At 47.2% G+C, this 26,917-nt stretch overlaps 1 protein-coding gene across 1 annotated transcript in view; it reads left to right on the top strand.

The window, feature by feature from the left end:
* LOC142291659 (uncharacterized) overlaps positions 1–26,917 on the top strand; it is a 1,021,181-nt gene that overhangs the window by 771,606 nt on the left and 222,658 nt on the right. Inside the window, exon 90 of the mRNA XM_075336344.1 lies at positions 3,290–3,381. Within this exon, the coding sequence (XP_075192459.1) occupies positions 3,290–3,381 (92 nt within the window). The remainder of the gene's footprint in view (positions 1–3,289; positions 3,382–26,917) is intronic.

Genomic DNA, 26,917 nt, shown 5'->3' with positions numbered 1-26,917 from the left:
TCCCGCTCTGCAGCAAAGTCTCAGTGTGTAAAGGGGACTTTACAGCGACTTTGTTAGCGACTTTCCTTTCAAAAAGCTGCTTTACAACGTTCCCAATGACTAGCTAGGTCGTTCTGCAGGTCCAGATCGCTGTTGCGTCGTTGGCCAGGTTTGCCTGTTTGACAGCTCACCAGAGACTTTGTAGCGATCCCGGCCAGGTTGGGATCGCTGGTGGGATCGCTAGAAAGTTTCAGTGTGTAAAGGGGCCTTAATGCAGCCTAACAGATTTAAAGTGAACCTGTCCGTGAGAAAGTGCTATTAACCTTGAGGTAATCTGCAGGTTAATAGTGTTTGTAACCTGTTCGGTACTTGGAGTTTGAAAATTGATCCTGGGAGGAAAATAACTTCAGTCCTCCCGGCAACATTTTTGTTTTAGTCTCTTGGGTGGCGCCGGTGTGGAATCAGTCACCGCTGTATGTATGGCGAGCATTGGCTGTAACCACTCCCCGTGAAGTTACTGACAGTTGTCTCTAATGCTCAGCGATTGTCAATTAGTGCAGGGGGTGTTGTTACAGCCGCTACTCTCCATACACAGAGCGATGACTGAACTACCCTGTGACCGAAAGTCCGAACACTGTCAGGAGGATTAAACTTCCTTTCCTCCTGACAGCGGGGTTCAAACTGCAGGCTCCGGACAGGTTCCAAACCCTATTAACTTGTGGATTAACCCCATATCTGCAGGCTAATCTACAATTCTGTAAACTATGAGAAGTGCTTCCCACCCATCTTTGTTTACTTGGCTGCAGCAATGATGACCCATTGCCGCACCTGATCGCTGCAGCCAATCTCAGTGATGTCACTGTTGACGGAAATAGTCATATGAGCTGATGGGATTTCATCACTGCAGCGAAGTAAACAAGATTGCCAGGAAACAATAAAGTGGTAGAGCTGGAGCAACAGGGTTAATTGTTTCTTTTCAAGTTTTGTTGCTTTTTTTCCTTTAGCTAATTTTGTCTTTATCAGGTAAAACCTTTTTAAATTCCTCTACATTACAATACTTTTTCCACATTACCTGCTGTAAGGGCTTATTCACACGTCAGTATGGTCAGTATTTTACATCCGTGTTTGTATGCCTTACAGAGAAAAGCTATAATCGAAAGACTGACACCTGTTTTGTGTTTTTGAGTCAGTCCTGGTTTTGGCATACAAATACTGATAAAATCTGATCAAAAATTCCGATGTGTCATTAATGTTTCATTCATGTACCAGAATGCAAGGTCTCTACAGACAATAGTCACAGAATGTAGTAAGATCTGAGCTCAGAAGCCTGCAGGATTCTAATTGTAGCTAGAAAGGGAAACCACAAGCTTATTCTGAAGGATCCTACTGATCAAGGCTATGTGCGCACTAGAAAGTGCCTTTTTCTTAAGAAAAATCCAGACCCTCTTAAAGAATCCCGCACCCTCGGTAAAAAAACGCACCCATGTTTTTGCCGTGGTTTTGCATAGGTTGGTCCCCGCGGATTTTTATCATTATCTATGGCAAAAACCACAGGTACCTGTGGAAAAGAAGTGACATGCTCATTAATTCCGCAGCGGAAAATCCACGAGTAAATCCGCGGGTATAAAAAACGCAGTGTGCGCACAGCATTTTTTAAAACCTATAGGATTTTATGGGGAATTACTGCAGCAATGTTAGACACATTTTCTGCAGAAAATCCGCGGCAAAATCCACGGTAAATCTGCAGCGTGCGCACAGGGCCTAAGGGTATGGTTCTACTTGCGCATAGTTTCTGATGCGAGAGCATTAGAAGCAATATGCTAATGACCCTCTGGTGCGAGCATCAGCTGAGGGTCATGCAACTGTGATGTGATCTTGTGATTGGATCACAGCTGCGGAGAAGAGGAAGGGAGCACTTTCTCTCCATCTCCTCCCCGGCCTGTCTCAGCATATATCGCACTGCAGTCGTATGACATACGAGTGCAATGCGATGTTTAACATGCTCCCATAGACTTGTATGGGGGTGCGTGAGCTGGGAATTGCTACCAAATGCAGCTGGCTGTGATTCATGTCTCATGCCGATGTGGCATGAGAAATCAATCGCAGATGGACACTGCCCATAGTTTTGCACTAGAGTGAGAGCAATCCGATGTTTTATCAGATTGCACTCGTCCATGCAAAACGCAAGTGGAACCTTCTCTAATAATGAGTTTTTCATCAAGTTTCCATTGTATTTGACAGCCCTATGTTAGCTGAGCGAATTAGAATATTTGCAGTTACCCAATGTTATATTGAAGAACTCTAGATGTAAAATTTAAAATTGTATATAAGCCAGGTCGAGGTCCCCAACCGATTTTTGATGCCCTATTTGATCTATTTTCAGCTATGACAGGTGGTGCTAAACTACACTGGGTATTGTACAGGAAAATATTTACTGAACAGATGACAAAGTTATAGTCACACTATAGTAGTACCATTACTTGGGCAACACATTCATATTAGATTATTTATATCTGTTAAAGGGGTTTTCAGGTTTAAAGCCCCACTCCACCCTTTTTATTTCAGCGCTGGAGTGGCGCTTTGAATCTAAGCCCCCCTGCCGCACCCTGTCATATACTCACCTTCCAGTGGCTTCACCTTTTATCGACACTGGTCTGGTCCAGCAGCGCCATCTGATGACTGTAACGTCTGACTAGCCAGAAGTTACGTCACGAGCCCACAGGGGCGTACTAACTTGCTAAGGGGCCGCCTAGCCAGGGGAAATCACATCCTTGCGACCAGTCCTTGGCTTCATTAGCATACAATAAAAGATCTTTGGAAATACTTTTTCTAAAGATCTCTTTATGTATGCTACTAGATACAGGGACAGTTAGGCAGGGATTAGCACTATATACCCAGGACTGCTCGTAGTTCTGGGTGCATATTGGACCTGACAGGTTCACTTTAAACAAGTTGTGGAGGCACAGTCTCAGGGAGATCTATGTCCGGCCCATAGATTTCAACAACTTATTTACATTTTAGGAAATGTGGATTTCTCTGGAATAAGACATTATATTGCAAATACTAAGGTATCATTTTATTCAACTTTCTATAACCTACATGCACATATAGATGACAGCTGATGATCCATATACAAGTGGCCTGAGAGCCACATGTTGCTCCCAAAGTATGGTTTGGGGAGCACTGATGTCTTCGGTTCTGCAGTCATACTTACGGTACTGATTTCTATGCATTTTTGCACAGTATCTCTTTTTAACATTGGGATATACAACATAGAGTTTGTTTCTTATTATAAATTTGATCTCTACAGGTTCACAGAAAGAGGAGAGACAGTTCTGTGTGTGGCTTACTTCTGAGCTGGGAACATCAATTCCACAGGACTTCCTAGCACATCTTAAAAAGGTACGCTAAACCGGATTTCACTTTGCACTTCTTTTTCTAGTGATGGGATTTAATATATTTTCGGTAAGGAAGAATTATCATAGTTTGGCACTTGAAAACCAATTCACAAAGGTAGTTTATCAATTGCTTACACCCAGGATGCTACCTCAATTAGTATACATAAAAACACTTTTATTTAAATATATTAAAATTACTGAAAATTGCACCTGTGAAAAGTGACACACACAAAAAATCCCAGGACCACGGGACAGCCACACTAGTTCCTCTCGGTGGAACAAATATGTTGATTACTCCAGATATCACATAAATAACACTGCCAGGGGAATAATCTCTAAATGACCCTTACATCCACTTTTCTCTACCTGCCAATGGAGATATGGCTTACGTCACACGCACCCTAAAGGTAAAGAGGTGCCCCCATTCCTCCACATTAATACTGCTAAGAGACCTATGACCTGAATATATCCCAGATAAGTGTTGTTTTTTATTTCCCTCCATTATTGAATGATATAACCCCATAGTTTCTACCCGGTAAGAAGGGAGATCAGGGATATCATAGAAGGGAAAGCCGCTGAGGAATGGGGGCACCTCTTTACCTTTAGGGTGCGTGTGATGTAAGCCATATCTCCATTGGCAGGTAGAGGAAAGGGGAAGTAAGGGTCATTTAGAGATTATCCCCCTGGCAGTGTTATTTATGTGATATCTGGAGTAATCAACATATTTGTTCCACCGAGAGGAACTAGTGTGGCTGTCCCGTGGTCCTGGGATTTTTTGTGTGTGTCACTTTTCACAGGTGCAATTTTCAGTAATTTTAATATATTTAAATAAAAGTGTTTTTATGTATACTAATTGAGGTAGCATCCTGGGTGTGAAGAATTATCATAGTCATTTTATAAAAGATGATTCCCTAATTTCCATGACTTAACTTTACATATAAGGCTCATGTAGTAAAATACTGCAGTGACATACATGCTGTACATAAATAGGCTGCTAAATTTATGTTTGAGTGAAAACGCATTGTAAAATGTCCTAATATGTTATATTGTGGGAATAGATCTGGATTCCCTTTAACAAGTTTGAGCCAAACCTTTGCTTTTTTAGCTTTTTTCTGCCTCTATCTACTTTGAGGCCTGCTGACACATAACAAGGTGAACTGCAAAATTTAGGGACAATCCTCATTGGGTACAACTTGTGGTGGGATGGCTTTTACACTTTATTTGACCAAAATAGTGCCTATCACGCTGCACTAAGATGTGTCCCAGAATAGTACAACAGAGTCACCACGAGGTGGCAGCTGAGTAACGTCACGCTGTACTAAGACATGACCCGGAGAAGTACAGCAAAGTCCCCACAAGGTGGCAGCAGAGTAGTCAGAGAGACAAGTCAACAACAGAAATTCAAAACAATGTATGAGGGGTGAACAAACTTAGAGTCAGAAGCAAGCAAAAGGGTCAGGAGCCGAACGGTAATAGAGAAAGCCAAAGGGAGAGACAGAGCCAAGTCAGAGACGGGAGCGTAAGTCAAGTACCAGGAAGTCCAAACTACAAATAAAAGGTATGACAAGCAGGACAGGGCCAGGAGAGGATAGACGGACACAGTTTAGATGGGAGAGGGTGCACGACAGGACAAATCGGGTACCTCAACAGAGCCAGCTACACACACTATGAGACATAGACTATCACTGGAGCTGAACTAGATGTGCAGTACCAAGATGTAGGGTCCCAGAAACCGGAATGAGGCAGGGAGAAATTAACCCCTGACATGACCGGGCTGGAGCTGGGAGATACCATAGTGGCAGATACTGGCCTGGATTATGACAGTGCCAACTAACTACGTACCATTACTAATTACAGTACTTATTTACTTACTGCTGGGTATTTGCTTATTTGGCTTTATCCTAGGTTATGGCATTTAGCAACTGTCATCACATATCTTAGTCATTTTAATATCTGTCTTCACTGAACACAGATTTTATTTTACCCATGAATTGAGAACTTTGAAAATGAATGATCAGTCCTAATAGAGAAAGAAGCAGAATTCTCTGATACAATATATTAGAAAGTTTCTTATTTTCACATGTGCTATTAATTTATGAAATGCAAATTAAATCAAGGGCAGTTCTTTACATAAAATGGTCAAAATTAATAAATACTATGAAAATTAATGCAGTACTGTGTATTATCATGAAACCTAATTGTTACTAATTAAATAATTAGTTGGATAATATTTGGATAAAATAACCTATATTTGGATTTCGCTGGTGAACCAAGCATAAACTGAGAAAAAAAATGACCATTAAAAGGCAATGTTGTCTAGTATAATAACCTCCAAAACTATATACAATACAATTTATGCCCAAAAGACTATGGAACCACATAGTTATTATCCCCAAATCTCGTTTATATTAATTGCCTTTCTGAACGCCATGCACATTAATGCGGGAGCTGTTGTAAAGGCAATGTATTATTTATGTAGCTATGCAATGTGTACAATTTGCTTTATTAAAATTTAGAATTAAAATAGAAACATGTCCACGCACCTTATCTCTAGAATCTCCGGAGACAGAATCATATTGCTGCAGGATTCAAGCAATCCACTTAATTGCAATTAATGCCTACTCAACCCAAAGCATTATTCTTAATGCTTCATTCAACGTGTAATTGGGGTCTAATACACACAGTATAATCTTTTAATAACAACAAAATAGAGCTTCACACATAAATACCACGCTCATGTGGCTCTGCAGGTTATTCATTCATTATTAATGCTTTGTGTTAATCTCTATATTTATTGGAGTTAATTAGACATGTGAATCACTAGTAGTGGGTGCACTTTAATTGCTGTTTATTGCATTTTAATGATGTCTGTCACAAGGAGCTTTCACATTTCAATTAGACTTTGTATTGCCCAAAGCACGTAATATGATTGAGACACACAATGGCAATATAAAGCACCCATGGGGCGTAGCTATAAGAGGCCATAGGTAAAAGTTAAAGAAGTTACCTCTAGTTTAACATTGATGGCTTATTCTTAGGATAGGTCATCAATGTTTGATCGGCTGGGGTCCATCACCTCCTTTCCAGCCAATCAGCTGCTCTCGGTGCCGCTGGCTGCAGCAGGAGGCCATAATTGCTCAGTTCCAGAGCTGCCCCATCTTCTGATGAGTGTCCACGGCCAGATATTGCACACCTGCTATTGATTTGAATGGGAGGTGGGTGTGCAGTACATGACCGCAACCATTATCAGTTGACGGGGCACCTCTAGAATTCAGCATTTCCGGTCGCCAACTACTGCCGCCGGCACAGAGATCAGCTGATTGGTAGGGGTGCAGGGTGTTGGACTCTGGCCAATCAAATATTGATGACCTATCCTGAGGATAGGACATCAAAGTTAAAGTAATGGACAACCTCTTTAAATCTTAGTCCTGTTGCCTGAGGAGTCCCAATGGGCACATAAATAGACAGTAGCATTACATTGTAAAGGGTACACGGTAGATGGGAACCTGTTACAGATTTAGCTTTTCAAATTTGTGAACATCCATGTATATTATAAGCCGCTATACTATAATCCATAATGGTGAATGTAAAGTGTCAGTCCCATGTTATGATTTTATGATACATCACCCCACCTTTGGGCCCTTTTTTTTTAACTCAAATGCATGCATTTGGGGTAAAAAATAAATGTTGCTATTGGGTTTCATTATAAGGGCTCATGCGCACACTGCGTCCTGACTAGTGCAGAAATAAATGCACCCTCTGGCAGACTTGACGCTGCGTTTTGACAAAAAGAATGCATCCAAAATGTATGTATTTTGGATGCATTTTGCATGCATTTTACACGCTTTTTGGATGCATTTTTGTCAGTGCGGCTATTTAGTTCTGCTACATGTCCACTGACAGCAGACACAGACAGAGCCGGGCGATGAGAATGAACTCGGATGAACTTCACCCGACTTCATTGTCATCCCACGGCTCTGTCTCTGTGTGCTGTCATGAACTCAGATGAACCTCCGAGGTCAGTGCCAGGACACAGGAGTCCGCAGCAGTGACGTCAGAGCTTCACCCAATTTCACTGACATCATGCGTCTCTCTCTCACTCTGTGTTGCAGCCTGATTTGTGGTCACATGTGAAGGACTCAGCTGTGACCGCAAATCCCCTGAGTGACTGAAGTGAGCAGCGCAATCAGCAATGCTGTCACTCAGGTGACCCGCAGCCACAGCTGGAGTCCTCCACCTGAAAGCGGTGGTCGCGAGTAACCTGAATGACATCATCGCTGATCGTGCGGCTCACTTAAGTTGTTGCGCGGAGCTAACAGAGAGCGGTCGTGGTCTGTGGCCACTCGCTGTCAGCTTCATGTAGCAGAGCTGAAAGCGTCTTGGGACCTCATGTGGATTACGTTGGACCTGGAGGGGTATTTGGGGATTAATAAAGTGATGAAAGAGGGTGTTTTTTTGTCTTTCTTTCCAAATAAAGGAATTTTTGGATGTGTGTGTTTATTTTCTTTCACTTACAGGTTAATCATGGAAGGTATCTCGGCGAGACGCCTGCTATGATTAAACTAGGACTTAGTGGCAGCTATGGGCTGCTGCCATTAACGCCTTATTACTCCGATTGCCACCGCACCAGGGCAATTCGGGATGAGCCAGGTAGAGTCCTGGGTACTGTCACATCTAATGGATGGGTCAATTCCGGGCGGCTGCTGGCTGATATTGTTAGCCTGGGGGGCTCCCCATAACATGGAGCTCCCCATCCTGAGAATACCAGCCTTCAGCTGTGTGGCTTTACCCTGGCTGGTATCAAAATTGGGGGGCACCGCACGTTGTTTTTTTTTTAATTAATTATTTATTTATTTTTTAATTGCACAATATAGACACGTCCACCGGCGGCTGTGATTAGTTGCAATGAGACAGCTGTCACTCAGCGTGCAGGCGTGTCTGACTGCAACCAATCATAGGCGCCGGTGGGCAGGGGAAGCAGGGAATACGAGAGGGAATAATGAGCAGCCGGTATTTTGAAAAAAGAAGAAACCGCCACAGTGTGAACGACGTGCAGCGCCGTGTCGGTGATCGTGGTTCGGTGAGTATGAAATAGAGAGGGAGAGACCAACCGACAGAGAGAGACCGACCGACAGACAGAGAGCGACCGACCGACCAACCGACAGACCGACAGAGAGAGAGAGAGACCGAAAGACGTTTGTTATGTCAAAAAAAATGCGTATCGAAACAAAAATGCAGTGCAAACGCACTGCTTAGCATTTTGGTGGCGTTTTTCTACAACTCATTGATTTCAATGGGTGTAGAACGCTGCCAAAACGGACAAAAGAATGGACATGCTGCTTTTTTAAAGGCAGAGATTTTGACAAATGTTTGACAATCAAAACGCTGCGTTTAAAAAAGCATTGTGCGCACGGATTTTACATGATTCCCATAGACTTTGCTGGGGAAGCAGAACGCATGAATTTTGACAATGTGACACTGCAGCTTAAAATACTGCAGAAACGGGAAAAAAAAAACTGCAACGTGTGCATGAGCCCTTAATGTGTCTCCATTTTATTTCTATTGCCTTCATGCTGCAATGTCTATTGCTGGCTGCAGAATTAGTTTACAGGTCAGTTGTCAGGTTGTTGCTTCGGGATGCTTTTCCTTACCCTATGGGACCCTAGGTCAGTCATGGCGAACCTTTCAGAGGCCGAGTGCCCAAACTGTAACTCTAAACCCAATTTTTTTCTCGAGTGCCAACACAGCAATTTAACCAATTCTATTACATAAATAATTTATTTTAACCTTACCTTTGCAGTCTTCTCTTCTGCAGGAGGCATCACGCTCATGTGTGATTACCACACATTGACACTGAGCCACTCCCACTGCCCTTTCCATACACAGCAGTTGGATTAATCTTTATGGAAAAAAATGCAGAATATTAGACAGACATATTTTAGTATGGAATACAATCAGATGTCACCCTGTAATCCACATCTACATTTCAAAGTCTGAACATCTCGAAATCCCATAAAGACATATGAGTTGCTACCCTCCCCATTCATTATGTAGTTCTGTCCACCTTCCTGGCCACTTCCTGGTAAACATGTCCCCCATCCTGATATACTTTATATTTCCTACATTCTGGTATATTTGTTCCCATCATGGCCCCATCCTGGTAAATGTTACCCCATCTTGGTCAATGTACCCCATCTTGGTAAATGTTCCCTCATCGTGGCATGTACCTCATCCTGGTAAATGTACCCCATCCTGGCATTTCTCCCCATCCTCGCATGTACCTCATCCTGGCATGTTCCCAGATCCTGGTAAATGTACCTCATCCTGGCATGTTACCCCATCCTGGCATGTTTCCTCATCCTGGTAAAAGTACCACATCTTGGCATGTTCCCTCATCCTGGTAAATGTACCTCATTCTGACATGTTCCCCCATCCTAGTAAGTGTACCCCTTCCTAGTAAATGTACCCCATTTTGGCATATTCCCCCATCTTGGCATGTACCTCATCCTGGTAAATGTACCCCATATTGGCATGTACCTCATCCAGGTAAATGTACCTCATCCTGGCATGTTCCCCCATCCTGGCAGGTACCTCATCCTGGTAAATGTACACCATCCTGGCATGTACCTCACCTTGTAAGTGTACCTCATCCTGGCATGTTCCCCCATCCTGACATGTACCTCATCCTGGTAAATGTACCCCCATCATGGTAAATGTACCCCCATCCTGTCATGTTCCTCCATCCTGATATCTTCCCCATCCTGATATCTTACTACATCCTGGCATGTACCTCATTCTGGCATGTACCTCATCCTGGCAGTTTCCCCAGCTTGGCATGTGCCTCCTCCTGGCAGTTTCCCCATCCTGGCATGTACCTCATCCTGGCAATTTCCCCATCCTGGCATGTACCTCATCCTGGCAGTTTCCCCATCCTGACATGCACCTCATCCTGGCATGCACCCCATCCTGGCACGTACCTCATCCTGGCATGCACCACATCCTGTCAGTTTTCCCATTCTGGCATGTTTTACCCATGCTGGCATTTTTTCCCCCTGGCATTTTTTTCCCCATGCTGGCACTTTCCCCCCCTAACATGTTTTCCCCATGCTGGCACTTTCCCCCCTGGCATGTTTTCCACATGCTGGCACTTTTCCCCCCCTAGTATGTTTTCCCCATGTGGGCATTGTCTCCCCTCTGGTATGTTTTCCCCATGTGGGCACTGTCTCTCCCCGGCATGTCTTCCCCATGGGGGGACTGTCTCCCCCCTAGCATGTTTTCCCCATGCTGGCACTTCCCCCCCTGGCATGTTTTCCCTATGCTGGCACTGTCTCCCCCCTGGCAGGTTTTCCCCATGCTGGCACTGTCTCCCCCCTAGCATGTTTTCCCCATGCTTGCACTTCCCCCCATGCTAGCACTTCCCCCCTGGTATGTTTTCCCCATGCTGGCACTGTCTCCCCCCTGGTATGTTTTCCCCATGTTGGCATTGTCTGCCACCTGGCATGTTTCCCCCATGCTGGCACTTCCCCCCTGGCATGTTTTCCCCAAGCGGGCACTGTCTCCCCCCCGGCATGTTTTCCCCCATGCTGGCACTGTCTCTCGCTCCCTCCCCCCCGATACAGCCGCACACAGGTTCACAAAAAAAAAAAAAAAAACAAAACATACTGTACTCACCTTGCAGCACCCGGCTCCACTGCTGCACGCCGCTTGGTCCTCAGTTCCTGCGCAGCCACAAGACGTCACACCGGCGCCGCTTACAGACGCTCCCGATGTCTCCTAGGCCACAGACCTGTGGCCTAGGAGAGGGGGAGTGTCAGAGCAAGGAGAAATGTCTCCTCCGCTCCAGCGCAGCTTTGAACTGCCAGCACGATCGCGTCAGCGGTACAAAGCTGCTGCATGAGGCGACAGCGCGTGTGCCAGCAAAAAGGGCTCTGCGTGCCTCGGCCGGCACGCGTTCCATAGGATCGCCATCACTGCCATAGGTGATCCTTCACATCTGGATTACTCCTAATGGTGGAGACATCTGTGTCTAGTGCATTTCTATACTTCTGAGAAATACTACTCTAATACCCGCCTCACTCCAGGACAGGACAGGGCAGTAGTGAAATAATAAACAGATAGAGACAAACAAGGGAAAACCAAAACTCTGACACACTGTACACACACAGGAATAGACAAAGAGAAAAAAAAACAAGAGCAGGAGGGTATCAACAAAAAGACAAAAGTAAACTCCACAACCACACACAGTGACAAGTATCTCAACAGATAGCCTAAGGGGTACTTTGCACACTACGACATCGCAAGCCGATGGTAGCGATGCCGAGCGCGATAGTCCCCGCCCCCATCGCAGCTGCGATATCTTGAGATAGCTGCTGTAGCGAATATTATCGCTACGACAGCTTCACACGCACTTACCTGCCCTGCGACGTCGCTCTTGCCGGCGAACCGCCTCCTTCCTAAGGGGGCAGGTCGTGCGGCGTCACAGCGACGTCACACGGCAGGCGGCCAATAGAAGCAGGGGGGCGGAGATGAGCAGGACGTAAACATTCCGCCCACCTTCTTCCTTCCTCATTGTAGCCGGGACGCAGGTAAGGTGATGTTCCTCGCTCCTGCGGCTTCACACACGGCGATGTGCGCTGCCGCAGAAAAGAGGAACAACATCGTAACATCGGTCCTTCCGAAATTATGGAATAGACCGACGCTACACCGATCATACGATTTCGACGCTTTTGCGTTCGTTAATCGTAGTAAAAAGGATTTACATACTCTGATGTCGACAGCGACGCCGGATGTGCGTCACTTTCGATTTGACCCTACCAACATCGCACCTGCGATGTCGTAGTGTGCAAAGTACCCCTAAATCACCACACCTCCCCAGACCAACTAAGATAAACTATAGCTGGCACAAATGGAAGTATCCAGCCAACATATGTAGGAGGAGAGCAGATGTGATTGGTTCGCTCAAAACATATGATCAAAGATGACTTACAAGCAGAGCTTGCTAGTCTGCCTATAAACTACCAAACTGTTGGTCGATGCCAAAGTCTGCTTGCGCTGATTACAGACCTTAAAGAAGTTATCAGGCGGAGTGTCAGAATTAATAGTCTAAACAGATCTCGATGCCGCCATGACAGTCGGCAAAGTTTGTGAAAATCTCTGTGTAACATCAGTAAGCTCATTCAAATTGAATTATCGGAGAGTTTGAAACTTATATACAGTATGTCTTTTTCTGAGCTCCACTCAATTGATTTATGACCACAGACCTCATCAAAGTTGAATGTGCAGGGGCATGAGGAGTTCATAAAAGCCAAATGGTGCAATATTTTTAATGAAACTCAACAGCAGAAATGATTTTCAGCCCATAATAAATTCATTAAAGTAAAAAAAAAAATACATTTCCCCAATGGTGGACAATCTCGTTAAGCCCTTCAAACCAGGATATTTCCACTTTTTCATATTTCCCTCACCTTATTCTAAGAGCTATACATTTTTTTATTTTCTGTTCACATAACCATATGAGAGCGTATTTTTTGCGGGACAAGTTTTACTTTTGAATGACACCGTTCATTTTATTATGTGATACACTGAAAAGTGGGGAAAAAATCCACGTGTATTGAAATTGCAAATAAGTGCAATTTCACAATTTTTTTCAATTTACCATGGTCACTATATGGTAAAAGTGACCTGGCAATATGATTCCCCTGTCAGTGCAATTCCGCAGATCCCAAATATGTATGATTTTTACCGTATTTAGGTAGTAGATAAAAATGTAAAAGTTTGTAAAAAAAATGTTTTGCTTCTGTTGCCATTTTCTGAGACCTGTAACCTTTTCAATTTTTGGGATATGGCGCTGTGTGAGGGCTTGTTATTTGCATCCTGACCTGATGTTTTTATGGATACCATTTTGAGGTAGATATGATTTTGATCGCCCCTTATTACATTTTATTACAATGTTGCCAAGGCCAACAAAACAAAACTGGTGCTTTGATTTTTTTCCCCCATTACACAGTTTACCATCTTATTCATTTTATTTATATTTTGAGAGAACAGACTTTTATGAATAAAAACAAAAAAACAAAACTACATAAAAACAAAAAAGTGAGCCGGAGTATGAGATGGTATACATGGAACTTGTGAGACCATGTTCACACTGGCCATGAGACAAAGAGAAACCAAGGAAAAAATTGTGAAACCATACCCTGCTGTAACTAAATAAAAGCATAGTGCATATAAACATAGGGTACTTAGTAAACACTGTTTTTGATCAAAAAAAGGCATAAAGCTATCCCACCAACGCCAAGGTGTACCCAGTTGGGATAGTACCTACACTCTCTAATATTAAAACCTTACCATGGGTCTAAAATAGGCCTCAATATGGCTAAGGGCTGAGAGCGACCGGGTCCCAACAGGACACACACAGTCAGGGGGATTCACAGAATGAAATGTCCAGCTCGCTGAGAAGGGGGCCACTCCCTGTTTGTACTGAATACAAAAAAACTACATAAAAACAAAAAAGTGAGCCGGAGTATGAGATGGTATACATGGAACTTGTGAGACCATGTTCACACTGGCCATGAGACAAAGAGAAACCAAGGAAAAAATTGTGAAACCATACCCTGCTGTAACTAAATAAAAGCATAGTGCATATAAACATAGGGTACTTAGTAAACACTGTTTTTGATCAAAAAAAGCATAAAGCTATCCCACCAACGCCAAGGTGTACCCAGTTGGGATAGTACCTACACTCTCTAATATTAAAACCTTACCATAGGTCTAAAATAGGCCTCAATGTGGCTAAGGGCTGAGAGCGACCGGGTCCCAACAGGACACACACAGTCAGGGGGATTCACAGAATGAAATGTCCAGCTCGCTGAGAAGGGGGCCACTCCCTGTTTGTACTGAATACAAAAAAACTACATAAAAACAAAAAAGTGAGCCGGAGTATGAGATGGTATACATGGAACTTGTGAGACCATGTTCACACTGGCCATGAGACAAAGAGAAACCAAGGAAAAAATTGTGAAACCATACCCTGCTGTAACTAAATAAAAGCATAGTGCATATAAACATAGGGTACTTAGTAAACACTGTTTTTGATCAAAAAAAGCATAAAGCTATCCCACCAACGCCAAGGTGTACCCAGTTGGGATAGTACCTACACTCTCTAATATTAAAACCTTACCATGGGTCTAAAATAGGCCTCAATGTGGCTAAGGGCTGAGAGCGACCGGGTCCCAACAGGACACACACAGTCAGGGGGATTCACAGAATGAAATGTCCAGCTCGCTGAGAAGGGGGCCACTCCCTGTTTGTACTGAATACAAAAAAACTACATAAAAACAAAAAAGTGAGCCGGAGTATGAGATGGTATACATGGAACTTGTGAGACCATGTTCACACTGGCCATGAGACAAAGAGAAACCAAGGAAAAAATTGTGAAACCATACCCTGCTGTAACTAAATAAAAGCATAGTGCATATAAACATAGGGTACTTAGTAAACACTGTTTTTGATCAAAAAAAGCATAAAGCTATCCCACCAACGCCAAGGTGTACCCAGTTGGGATAGTACCTACACTCTCTAATATTAAAACCTTACCATGGGTCTAAAATAGGCCTCAATGTGGCTAAGGGCTGAGAGCGACCGGGTCCCAACAGGACACACACAGTCAGGGGGATTCACAGAATGAAATGTCCAGCTCGCTGAGAAGGGGGCCACTCCCTGTTTGTACTGAATACAAAAAAACTACATAAAAACAAAAAAGTGAGCCGGAGTATGAGATGGTATACATGGAACTTGTGAGACCATGTTCACACTGGCCATGAGACAAAGAGAAACCAAGGAAAAAATTGTGAAACCATACCCTGCTGTAACTAAATAAAAGCATAGTGCATATAAACATAGGGTACTTAGTAAACACTGTTTTTGATCAAAAAAAGCATAAAGCTATCCCACCAACGCCAAGGTGTACCCAGTTGGGATAGTACCTACACTCTCTAATATTAAAACCTTACCATGGGTCTAAAATAGGCCTCAATGTGGCTAAGGGCTGAGAGCGACCGGGTCCCAACAGGACACACACAGTCAGGGGGATTCACAGAATGAAATGTCCAGCTCGCTGAGAAGGGGGCCACTCCCTGTTTGTACTGAATACAAAAAAACTACATAAAAACAAAAAAGTGAGCCGGAGTATGAGATGGTATACATGGAACTTGTGAGACCATGTTCACACTGGCCATGAGACAAAGAGAAACCAAGGAAAAAATTGTGAAACCATACCCTGCTGTAACTAAATAAAAGCATAGTGCATATAAACATAGGGTACTTAGTAAACACTGTTTTTGATCAAAAAAAGCATAAAGCTATCCCACTAATGCCAAGGTGTACCCAGTTGGGATAGTACCTACACTCTCTAATATTAAAACCTTACCATGGGTCTAAAATAGGCCTCAATGTGGCTAAGGGCTGAGAGCGACCGGGTCCCAACAGGACACACACAGTCAGGGGGATTCACAGAATGAAATGTCCAGCTCGCTGAGAAGGGGGCCACTCCCTGTTTGTACTGAATACAAAAAAACTACATAAAAACAAAAAAGTGAGCCGGAGTATGAGATGGTATACATGGAACTTGTGAGACCATGTTCACACTGGCCATGAGACAAAGAGAAACCAAGGAAAAAATTGTGAAACCATACCCTGCTGTAACTAAATAAAAGCATAGTGCATATAAACATAGGGTACTTAGTAAACACTGTTTTTGATCAAAAAAAGCATAAAGCTATCCCACCAACGCCAAGGTGTACCCAGTTGGGATAGTACCTACACTCTCTAATATTAAAACCTTACCATGGGTCTAAAATAGGTCTCAATGTGGCTAAGGGCTGAGAGCGACCGGGTCCCAACAGGACACACACAGTCAGGGGGATTCACAGAATGAAATGTCCAGCTCGCTGAGAAGGGGGCCACTCCCTGTTTGTACTGAATACAAAAAAACTACATAAAAACAAAAAAGTGAGCCGGAGTATGAGATGGTATACATGGAACTTGTGAGACCATGTTCACACTGGCCATGAGACAAAGAGAAACCAAGGAAAAAATTGTGAAACCATACCCTGCTGTAACTAAATAAAAGCATAGTGCATATAAACATAGGGTACTTAGTAAACACTGTTTTTGATCAAAAAAAGCATAAAGCTATCCCACCAACGCCAAGGTGTACCCATTTGGGATAGTACCTACACTCTCTAATATTAAAACCTTACCATGGGTCTAAAATAGGCCTCAATGTGGCTAAGGGCTGAGAGCGACCGGGTCCCAACAGGACACACACAGTCAGGGGGATTCACAGAATGAAATGTCCAGCTCGCTGAGAAGGGGGCCACTCCCTGTTTGTACTGAATACAAAAAAACTACATAAAAACAAAAAAGTGAGCCGGAGTATGAGATGGTATACATGGAACTTGTGAGACCATGTTCACACTGGCCATGAGACAAAGAGAAACCAAGGAAAAAATTGTGAAACCATACCCTGCTGTAACTAAATAAAAGCATAGTGCATATAAACATAGGGTACTTAGTAAACACTGTTTTTGATCAAAAAAAGCATAAAGCTATCCCACCAACGCCAAGGTGTACCCAGTTGGGATAGTACCTACACTCTCTAATATTAAAACCTTACCATGGGTCTAAAATAGGCCTCAATGTGGCTAAGGGCTGAGAGCGACCGGGTCCCAACAGGACACACACAGTCAGGGGGATTCACAGAATGAAATGTCCAGCTCGCTGAGAAGGGGGCCACTCCCTGTATGTACTGAATACAAAAAAACTACATAAAAACAAAAAAGTGAGCCGGAGTATGAGATGGTATACATGGAACTTGTGAGACCATGTTCACACTGGCCATGAGACAAAGAGAAACCAAGGAAAAAATTGTGAAACCATACCCTGCTGTAACTAAATAAAAGCATAGTGCATATAAACATAGGGTACTTAGTAAACACTGTTTTTGATCAAAAAAAGCATAAAGCTATCCCACCAACGCCAAGGTGTACCCAGTTGGGATAGTACCTAAACTCTCTAATATTAAAACCTTACCATGGGTCTAAAATAGGCCTCAATGTGGCTAAGGGCTGAGAGCGACCGGGTCCCAACAGGACACACACAGTCAGGGGGATTCACAGAATGACTGTGTGTGTCCTGTTGGGACCCGGTCGCTCTCAGCCCTTAGCCACATTGAGGCCTATTTTAGACCCATGGTAAGGTTTTAATATTAGAGAGTGTAGGTACTATCCCAACTGGGTACACCTTGGCGTTGGTGGGATAGCTTTATGCTTTTTTTGATCAAAAACAGTGTTTACTAAGTACCCTATGTTTATATGCACTAGACTTTTATGAATGCAGTAATACCAAATAATCTTAATGGAGCAAAATATGGGTGATTTGAAATTTTATATTTTATTATTATCAAAAAGTTGGAAACAGTTTACTCTATTCAACTGAACCAGTGATCATCCGATCCCTTGTGCTATACCCAGCAGCGTATCAGCACTACTATATATAGTGGCAACCTATTGGTGCCCCGCAATCACGTCACAGGCAAGCATAGAATAGTGTGAACCCCATGCCTATGCATGTTAAATGCCACTGTCTGAACTTGACAGTGGTATTTAACACGATAAAAGCCACAGGCGGAGCTGCAATACACCTGCTATTGTTAGAGGTAGATGATGACTGAATAATTTATCTGCCGGGAAAGATGTATTTTTGGCGTGCAACCCACATCATGGTCAGGGACACAAAAGATGACGTAAATGTACATCATATGTCGTGAAGGGGTTAACATAAACATGGAGGAGCTCTGCCTTACGCGTCCTTGCACAGCCTTATGCTCAGAAACATTGTGAGCCATAGGACTTAACTAATGATACCACTACCAAATTCTGAATATCTGAGTGAGTCAGCAATTAGACTCCCAATAATTAGTAAGTAGCACTGTCTAGAAAAAAAAATATCATCATTTAATTTTGTATAAAATCTGTTTAATGTGACGTTTCAGTTTTTGTAGAAAATATATAATTGTATTGCAAATTACCATAATATGTGAAAGTGTTTATTCTGTCCACAAAGTCCTCCAAAAGCTTCTACTTTGTATTCACCATCCACCAGAGATTCCCCATAATCACTACCTGGTGCCGGGTTAGTTGACATTCATCACTCCTAGTTGTGGCATTTCTCGACTGAGAACTAAATTTCACCAAGTTTCTATGCAATGTAAGCTTCTCAGCATGTTAATCAGCGCTCTGATGGCTTGATACACCTCCCACCACCCATTGGTGCAATGTCAGTCTCTGGCTTCTCATCTACTATAGCCACATTCATTTTGTTGACTGCAACTATCAGTCAATAGTTAAAATTCAATGAGTAATAATACAAAAGTCTCAGCATAGCTACAGTCTTAGGCCTGTTTCACACGTCAGTGAAAAACACAGACGTTTTTTACTGACGTGTAAAAAACGCATATGTCCCTCCATGTTCCGTGATTCACGGCTCACGTGGGTTGTCCATGTGCAATCCGTGATACGTGATCCATTATCCGTGATTGCACATGGAGGTAAAATCACCTGCTGAACTCTCCGGCTTTGCTATGTTTCTGCCCTCGCTGCAGCTACTTCCGGGTCGGCTGTGGCTGCATACATGAATATGTATGAGAATAAGCAGCCGGCTCCGAAGCAGCAGCCAGCAGAGGCTGGAGAGAAGCAGCGATGGAGAAGGTGAGTTTAAAATGTATTTTATTTTCAATCTCCGTGATTTTCTGGTACGTGTTTCATGGATCACACTATATTGTGGTCCATGGGACATCAGTGATGCCAGAAAAAAACGGACATTTCTCCATGCGACAATCACGGACACGCGTGTACGCTGCACGGAGACACGGTCAGTGAAAAATCACTTATGTGTGCACAGACCAATTGATTATAATGGGTCTGCGTATGTCCGTGATTCTGATACGTATAAAAACTAGCACATATGTACCAGAATCACTGACGTCTGAAACAGGCCTCATGGTGAACTTGATTTTTTCTAGTGGGACCAAATTTTAAATTCTTGATATGACCAATGTGTGACATTGAAAATTATCAACTGATATCATCTGAAAGTAAAACCATGCATATATAATTCATTATGAAGATAGAAGGTAAAGTGAAATCCAGCCTTCGCAAGAGGAGGAGATGAAAAACAGCTTTTATTAGAGCGTGATAACATCCATAAAATGCCGCTTACGCTTTTCAAGCAGATCACTGCTTTTATTCATAGCCAATTAATTACTATGTAAAAGAGTATTGTCACGGCCAGGTGTGCGGGCAGGCCCAGGAGGTGGATCCACTGGACCGAACTCCTAGATGGTAGGAAAGAGTCCGGCAGCTGGAACACTAGAAACAGCAGAACAGTCCTTGCACACGGGAATAGCGGAGAAGTCCCTGGGACCACGGAGTTACGGGTGGTAGTCCGGGTGACGCAGCTCAGGTTCGGAAGCCGAGATGATGTCAGGCGGGGTCCGGAACCTTGGGAGCAAGATGACTGGTCACCGCAGGGATCCGAGATGGTGCGGACTGTCAGGATGGCAGAAGGACAGCGTTCGGGGTTCAGGATACGGCAGACTGGATGGCGAAGCAAGCACGGCTCTACAAAGAGAGATAGGTGAGTACACGCACTGAAACACCAGGAGACCTGACTCCTAGCTTAGGGAACACGAAGATCAGGCCCCGCCCCCTTGGACAATACACCCCTTTATACCCTGTACCTGATTAGCCTCATTACCTGTTAATGGACGCTGGCCCTTTAAGAAAGGGTCAGTGACCGCGCGCGCGCCCTAATGCGCATGCGCGCAGCCCGGGTGCCAGAAGCCAGGGAAGGAGGCTGAGAAGAGGACGCAGGGGAGCCGGCCAGGGCCTGGGAAGCCGTCGGGCGCCGCGATCGGGGACCAGGGGGCCTGGGAAGGACGGGGACCGGAGGCTGGAGAGCGGGGAGCGTGGCAGGTGAGCCGGGGAGCGGGGCTGAGGACCCGGGGAGCGGAGCAGAGGACCCGGGGAGGGAAGCCAAGGACCCGGGGAGCGTGACAGTACCCCCCCCCCCCACGCCCCCTGTGAGGTAAATCCGGAGATATGACGATAAATCATGACATTCAAGTCATGTCAGGAAGCCCTCTCCTGGTGTCACTACCCCCTTCCCTTCACACAACTGGTTTAGCAACAAATCCATGGCCATGTCCTGTGATATGGAAATTAGGTGGCTTTAGGACAAAGGACACAGGATGACTCCCTGCCGTCACCCTGTAACAAGAGTTGTATCTCATTAGCAAGGCTATGGAACTAGCAGACAGAACGACTCCAGTAAAAAATGGTTCATATCTCGCAAGCCATATTTCCGATAAATATGGCAACCATAAAAATGGTGTCTCCGCATGTGGACGATGCCGGCACCCCCTTTTTATGGGAGCAGGACATTGGGAAATGCCCCAGGCGTGATATCAGCCAATGGGGAACTGGCAGACAGGTCATGAGTCCCCTCGTTCTGTAGCTAAATTCATAACTGTCACAATGAGAGCATTGGCGTCTGCCTACGACGCTCCCAGGCAAAGTTATAGCCAAAATCCCCTTTGCTGGATAATTCTGATCCATGCAGGGGGAGTGGCAGTGCTTCCCTGTGAGGTCACTAAGGTAGGAGGGGACCTGGATCTGCCCAGGTTGATAACCCTACTTCGGCCATTTTCCAGTGTTCTTCTGCTCGGGGGCCTGGTTGGGAAAGACCTGTGAGGAAGAATCCTAGAAACCTGGTCTACAGCGCCCCCCTGTGGCCAGACACACAAGGTAACTGATGTAATTGTATACCTGTTTGTAACCCATGCTTTATCTGTAACTGTACTCTGACATATGTATATTCTGTAGATTCCCTATTGTATATATTGTAGTTTCTAGTGTGCTTTAGGCGATTAAATTATATAATTAATCTTGGGCTGTTCTGTTATCTCGATCTTGAATCCCACGTCTGTGTGTTCGGCTAATAGTTACCGTAAATCGGTTGGTGGCAGCGAGTTGTGCCAAGGATTATTGTGGGGAGGCCAGTGAGATTCGGGAAGATATTATATATTCCGCCCGCGGAGGTCGGGGGAATATATACCTTACTCTCACCGGGGACCCTTCAATAATCGGCATAAGTAGTATAGCGGCCTCCTTGCTTATTGTCGGGCAATTCCATAATTGGCCTGACTATAAGAGGGGCGCTAGAGAGCGCGTCACGTGCTCTGTCTGTCGGTCGGGAGGTATAAAGGAGGGTTGACCCCTGCTTGTTACCCCCCGATTGTGACGTACTGGTAGCCAGCGCGGGGGATTTCTGAGTGACCCCCCCGGTGGTTTGTGACATATTGGTGGCAAGCGGTGGGATCGAGATAATAGTGTGTGTGAGTGTGAGACCCATACTCCCAGACACTAAAGACTGCCTGCAGCAGCTGTGGCTGCTGGGGTCTTCAGACCAGCTCAACACTAGAGTGTCAGAGTGCAGATACTGTAAGGTGTGTGGAGGCATCAGGTGTCAGTTCTGTGTCAGTGACCAAAGTCTGCAACAATGGCTGATAGCACCAGGAGCAAAGCCAAAGGAATGGCCGATGCTCAGGCCAGGGACGATGAGGAGGTTGTCCACGAGCCCTCCAGGAGCCCGACGCCAGAGAACAGCTCTGCAGAGGACATTGCACAACCGGGCACTGCTGGACAAGATGAGGAGCAGCTCGCCCAAGGGTCCTCAACGAGCCAGACGCCAGCCCTCCGCTCTGCAATGGACAGTGAAGCACCAGGCTCCGCAGCGGGCCGCAGATCACCACGTGCCATTCCACCGAGCCTGGGAGGCTCGGATAGCCTTCTTCAAATGGCTATGGCCCTACGCCAGGCTGGAGACCGGGAGGGCTACAAGGAACTCATGGCCGAGCTGAACAAGGACCAGTGGGCCAAATACCTGACCCCCCGTTTAAGGGGTAAGGCCCTGGATGTCCTTGGGGACTTGCCTGCTGAGGCAGATCAGGGCTACGACACCATCAAGCGGGCCCTGATCCAACAGTACAACCTCACTCCAGAGTCCTACCGCAAGAAGTTCCGGAGCCTACAGAAGGGACCAAAGGACTCCTGGGCTGACCACCGGCGGGCACTTGCCCGAGCTGCCGACCACTGGACCCAAGGCCTGCAGCTTTCCACCGGACCGGAGATCCTGGACTTGTTCATCACGGAGCAACTCTTGTGGAACTGCCCTGAGGATCTCCGCCAGTTCATCCGAGACCAGAAGCCAAAGGGGTCCACGGCTACAGCTGCCCTGGCCGATGACTACACCAACAATCGGGCTCCGGAAGCCAGGAGAGCAGCCACCAGCAGCACCTGGAGAGGGGGTAAGATGAATTCTGCGACTGCCCCACCTGCCCCTAGACTGCAGGGGGTGTCCCCCTCAACTCCCCTCTCCAGGCCCGTGGCGGAACCAAGACGGTGCCACCAGTGCAACCTACCTGGACACTTCAAGGCCATGTGCCCTCAGCGTCCCAAGGCCCCGGCTCCGTCCCCGTCCCAAGGGCCGCCCAAGGTGTATTGTGTGGGTGGGGGTGGTGGTAGGTCCCTGGACAGCTTCCAACCTGTCACCGTCGGCCGGTCTGTGACCATAGGACTGCGAGACAGCGCCTCGGAGGTGACTCTGGTGCGGCCTGAGATGGTGTCCCCCCAAGACTTGATCCCTGGAAAAACCCTCGCTGTCTCCGGGATTGGAGGCATTGACCCGGCGCTGCCTGTTGCTGACATTTATGTGGACTGGGGCGCAGGGCGAGGGGTGAGGGAGGTGGGGGTAACTGATCGGATCCCTGCAAACGTGCTACTTGGGACAGATTTGGGGCAGATAACCTCCCAGTTTGGGCCCCAACCAAGGGCGGAACCTTCAGCCCGTACTGACATGACTCCTAACAATGTTAATGTGTTATCTATGAATGATGTAAGGGAGGAGGGAGTGAACTCTGATATTTCTGCTTGCATAGACACCATAGACACACACTCAGCTGCAGCTGTGACAGGGGAGGGGGTCAGAGAAAGGTGTGACAATGCCTCTACAAGTAACCAGCCTGTGAGCTGGGATCTGTTGCCCTCTGCAGGGATAAGCAGAGAGCAGGGTGCTGCAGGGGGAGGACCAGTGTGTGGGGTGGGGGCTACCACAGCAAATGTGGGGTCCCCAGAGATTTCACAGCGGGGTTCTGTTGCTGCAGGGGGGGAACAGGCAGGTGAGATTGGGGCCGGTCCAGGAGCGGAAGTGCTCCCAGGTAAGATCTCGGTGCAGGGTTCCCCCACAACCGGGGTGTCAGGAAGCCAGGTAGGTCTGCCTGAACCGGCGACTTGGTCAGGAACGGAGGAGGAGCAGGCACGACCCACGGTCGCAGCGGCTGTGGCCGCTGTCACCCGCAGTGGGAGTGCTGGAAGCCAAGGGGCCTCCCGGAGGTCCGATAGCTCTTCCCCTTCTGACCAAGTGGCAGCCGAGTCAGGTGGAGGCCAGGACACAGGTCCCGGGGTACTGACCGAAGATGTGACAGTCTCGTCGATTCTGGCCACATCTGGTCAGGGGTTTCAGGCAGCGTTAGAAGCTGACGACAGCCTGAAAGCTCTAAAGGAGCAGGCGGCACAGCCTCCCTCGGACTCGGACCCGGAGCGAGTGGTCTGGGACCAAGGACGGCTGTACCGGGCCACGGTCCAGCAGGGTTCACCGGAGGCGTGGCCCAGGGACCGACAGTTGGTGGTACCCTATCCGTTCCGGACGGAGTTGTTGCGGATCGCACATGAGATTCCGATGGCCGGACACCTAGGGATCGCTAAGACCAAGGCCAGGTTAAACCAGCATTTCTACTGGCCAACAATGGGGGCCGATGTGGCTGCCTACTGCCGTTCGTGTGAAACCTGTCAGAGAGTGGGGAAGGCGGGGCCACACCCCAAAGCCCCACTGGTATCTCTGCCAATCATCGATGAGCCTTTCAGGAGGGTGGCTGTGGATCTGGTCGGCCCGCTGGCCATCCCCAGCAGCTCCGGGAAACGCTTCATACTGACGGTAGTGGACTATGCCACCCGGTACCCAGAAGCAGTGGCCTTGTCGTCCATTCGGGCTGACAAGGTGGCCACCGCATTGCTGGAGATTTTCTCCCGAGTGGGTTTTCCCCAGGAAATGCTCACTGACCGGGGGACCCAATTCATGTCCCAGCTGATGGAGGCCCTCTGTAAGCAAGTCCAGGTGCGACATCTGGTGGCCAGCCCGTACCATCCACAGACTAATGGCCTGTGCGAGCGGTTCAATGGCACCTTAAAGCAGATGCTTAAGATGTTGGTCGACTCCCATGGGCGTGACTGGGAGCGGTATCTCCCACACCTGTTATTTGCTTACCGGGAGGTTCCACAGGCCTCAACAGGATTCTCACCGTTTGAGCTCCTGTATGGGCGACGTGTGCGGGGCCCCCTGGCTCTGGTGAAAGAGGCTTGGGAAGGGGATTTGGCCACCCCTGGAGTGTCGGTTATCGAGTATGTCATGCGCTTCCGGGACAAAATGCAGGCCTTGACGCAACTGGTACACGACAATATGGCTCAAGCCCAGGCTGATCAGAAGCGTTGGTACGACCAGAACGCTTGTGAGAGGACCTACCAAGTGGGTCAAGAGGTGTGGGTACTGGTCCCCGTACCACAGGACAAGCTTCAGGCAGCCTGGGAAGGCCCATACCTCGTGTACCAGCAGCTCAACCCTGTGACGTACCTGGTCACCCTGGACCCTGCCCGTGGAAGGCGGAAGCCCTTCCATGTGAACATGATGAAGGCACATCATGAGCGGGAGGCATGTGCGCTCCCCGTGTGCAACCTGCCCGAGGAGGGAGAAGCGGAAACCCTCTTGGATATGCTAGCCCAGGTTAGGGCAGGCGGATCCATTGAGGATGTGGAGGTTGGCCACCAGCTCTTGGAGGACCAACGGTCCCAGCTGTGGGCCACCCTACACCCCTTCCGGGGGTTGTTTACCAACCAGCCCGGAAGGACTGACTTGGCTGTCCATCACGTGGACACTGGGGATCATCCCCCGATCCGGCGTTCAGCATATCGGGTCTCCCTGGAGGTGCAGCAACACATGCGCCAGGAGATTGACGAGATGCTGAAGCTGGGGGTGATCCAGGCATCCAACAGCGCTTGGGCCTCGCCTGTAGTCCTCGTCCCTAAGAAGGACCGAACCACTCGGTTCTGCGTGGACTACAGGGGGCTCAATGCGGTCACGGTCGCCGATGCGTACCCAATGCCACGCATCGATGACCTGCTCGATCAGTTGGCCGGGGCTCAGTACCTGACCATCATGGATCTGAGCCGGGGATATTGGCAGATCCCCCTGACTCGCAAGGCCAGGGAACGCTCTGCCTTTATTACCCCATTTGGACTGTACGAGTCCACGGTGATGCCATTCGGGATGAGGAATGCCCCTGCCACTTTCCAGCGGATGGTCAACACCCTGCTCAAGGGACTTGAAGGGTACGCGGCCGCGTACCTGGATGACATTGCCGTCTTCAGTCCCACCTGGGAGGACCACCTAGAGCATCTAGCACAGGTGCTCAGGCGGATCCACCGGGCAGGTTTGACCATCAAGCCGGGAAAGTGTCAGCTGGCCATGAGCGAGGTCCAGTACCTCGGTCACCGGGTAGGTGGGGGAACGCTGAAGCCCGAGCCTGAGAAAGTGGAGGCCATCGCATCCTGGCCCACCCCCAGGACCAAGAAGCAGGTGATGTCCTTCTTGGGGACCGCTGGGTACTATAGGAGGTTTGTTCCATGCTATAGTAGCCTGGCAAAGCCCTTGACGGACCTCACCAAGAAGAAGCTGCCCTCTGCAGTCGATTGGACAGTGGACTGCGAGACAGCCTTCCGGGCCCTAAAGGACGCCCTGTCCAGCCCGCCCGTGCTACAGGCAGCCGACTTCACGCAGCCGTTTGTAGTACAGACCGACGCCAGTGACTTCGGCCTCGGTGCGGTGCTCAGCCAGGTGGACTCTGCGAGCCAAGAGCACCCAGTCTTGTACCTGAGCAGGAAGCTGTTACCAAGGGAAGTGGCCTATTCTACAATGGAGAAGGAGTGCCTGGCCATAGTGTGGGCCCTGCAGCGTCTGCAACCCTATCTATACGGGCGCCACTTCATCGTGGAGACGGGCCACAATCCCCTCAGCTGGTTGCACACCGTCTCTGGGACGAATGGGCGATTGTTGCGATGGAGCCTTGCGCTCCAGCAATACAACTTCACCATTCGCCACAAAAGGGGCCGTGACCACGGTAACGCAGACGGGCTGTCCCGACAAGGAGAGGTCGCGGACGGGCGCACGGGGGAACACCGGAGTGTGCTGCCCCCTAGCGCCCTCAAAAGGGGGGAGGTGTGAGGTAAATCCGGAGATATGACGATAAATCATGACATTCAAGTCATGTCAGGAAGCCCTCTCCTGGTGTCACTACCCCCTTCCCTTCACAC

The sequence above is a fragment of the Anomaloglossus baeobatrachus genome, chromosome 2 (assembly GCF_048569485.1).
Source record: "Anomaloglossus baeobatrachus isolate aAnoBae1 chromosome 2, aAnoBae1.hap1, whole genome shotgun sequence".
NCBI lineage: Eukaryota > Metazoa > Chordata > Amphibia > Anura > Aromobatidae > Anomaloglossus > Anomaloglossus baeobatrachus.
Note: the sequence above shows the minus strand (reverse complement) of the source record. Positions and strands in the feature narration are given on the sequence as shown.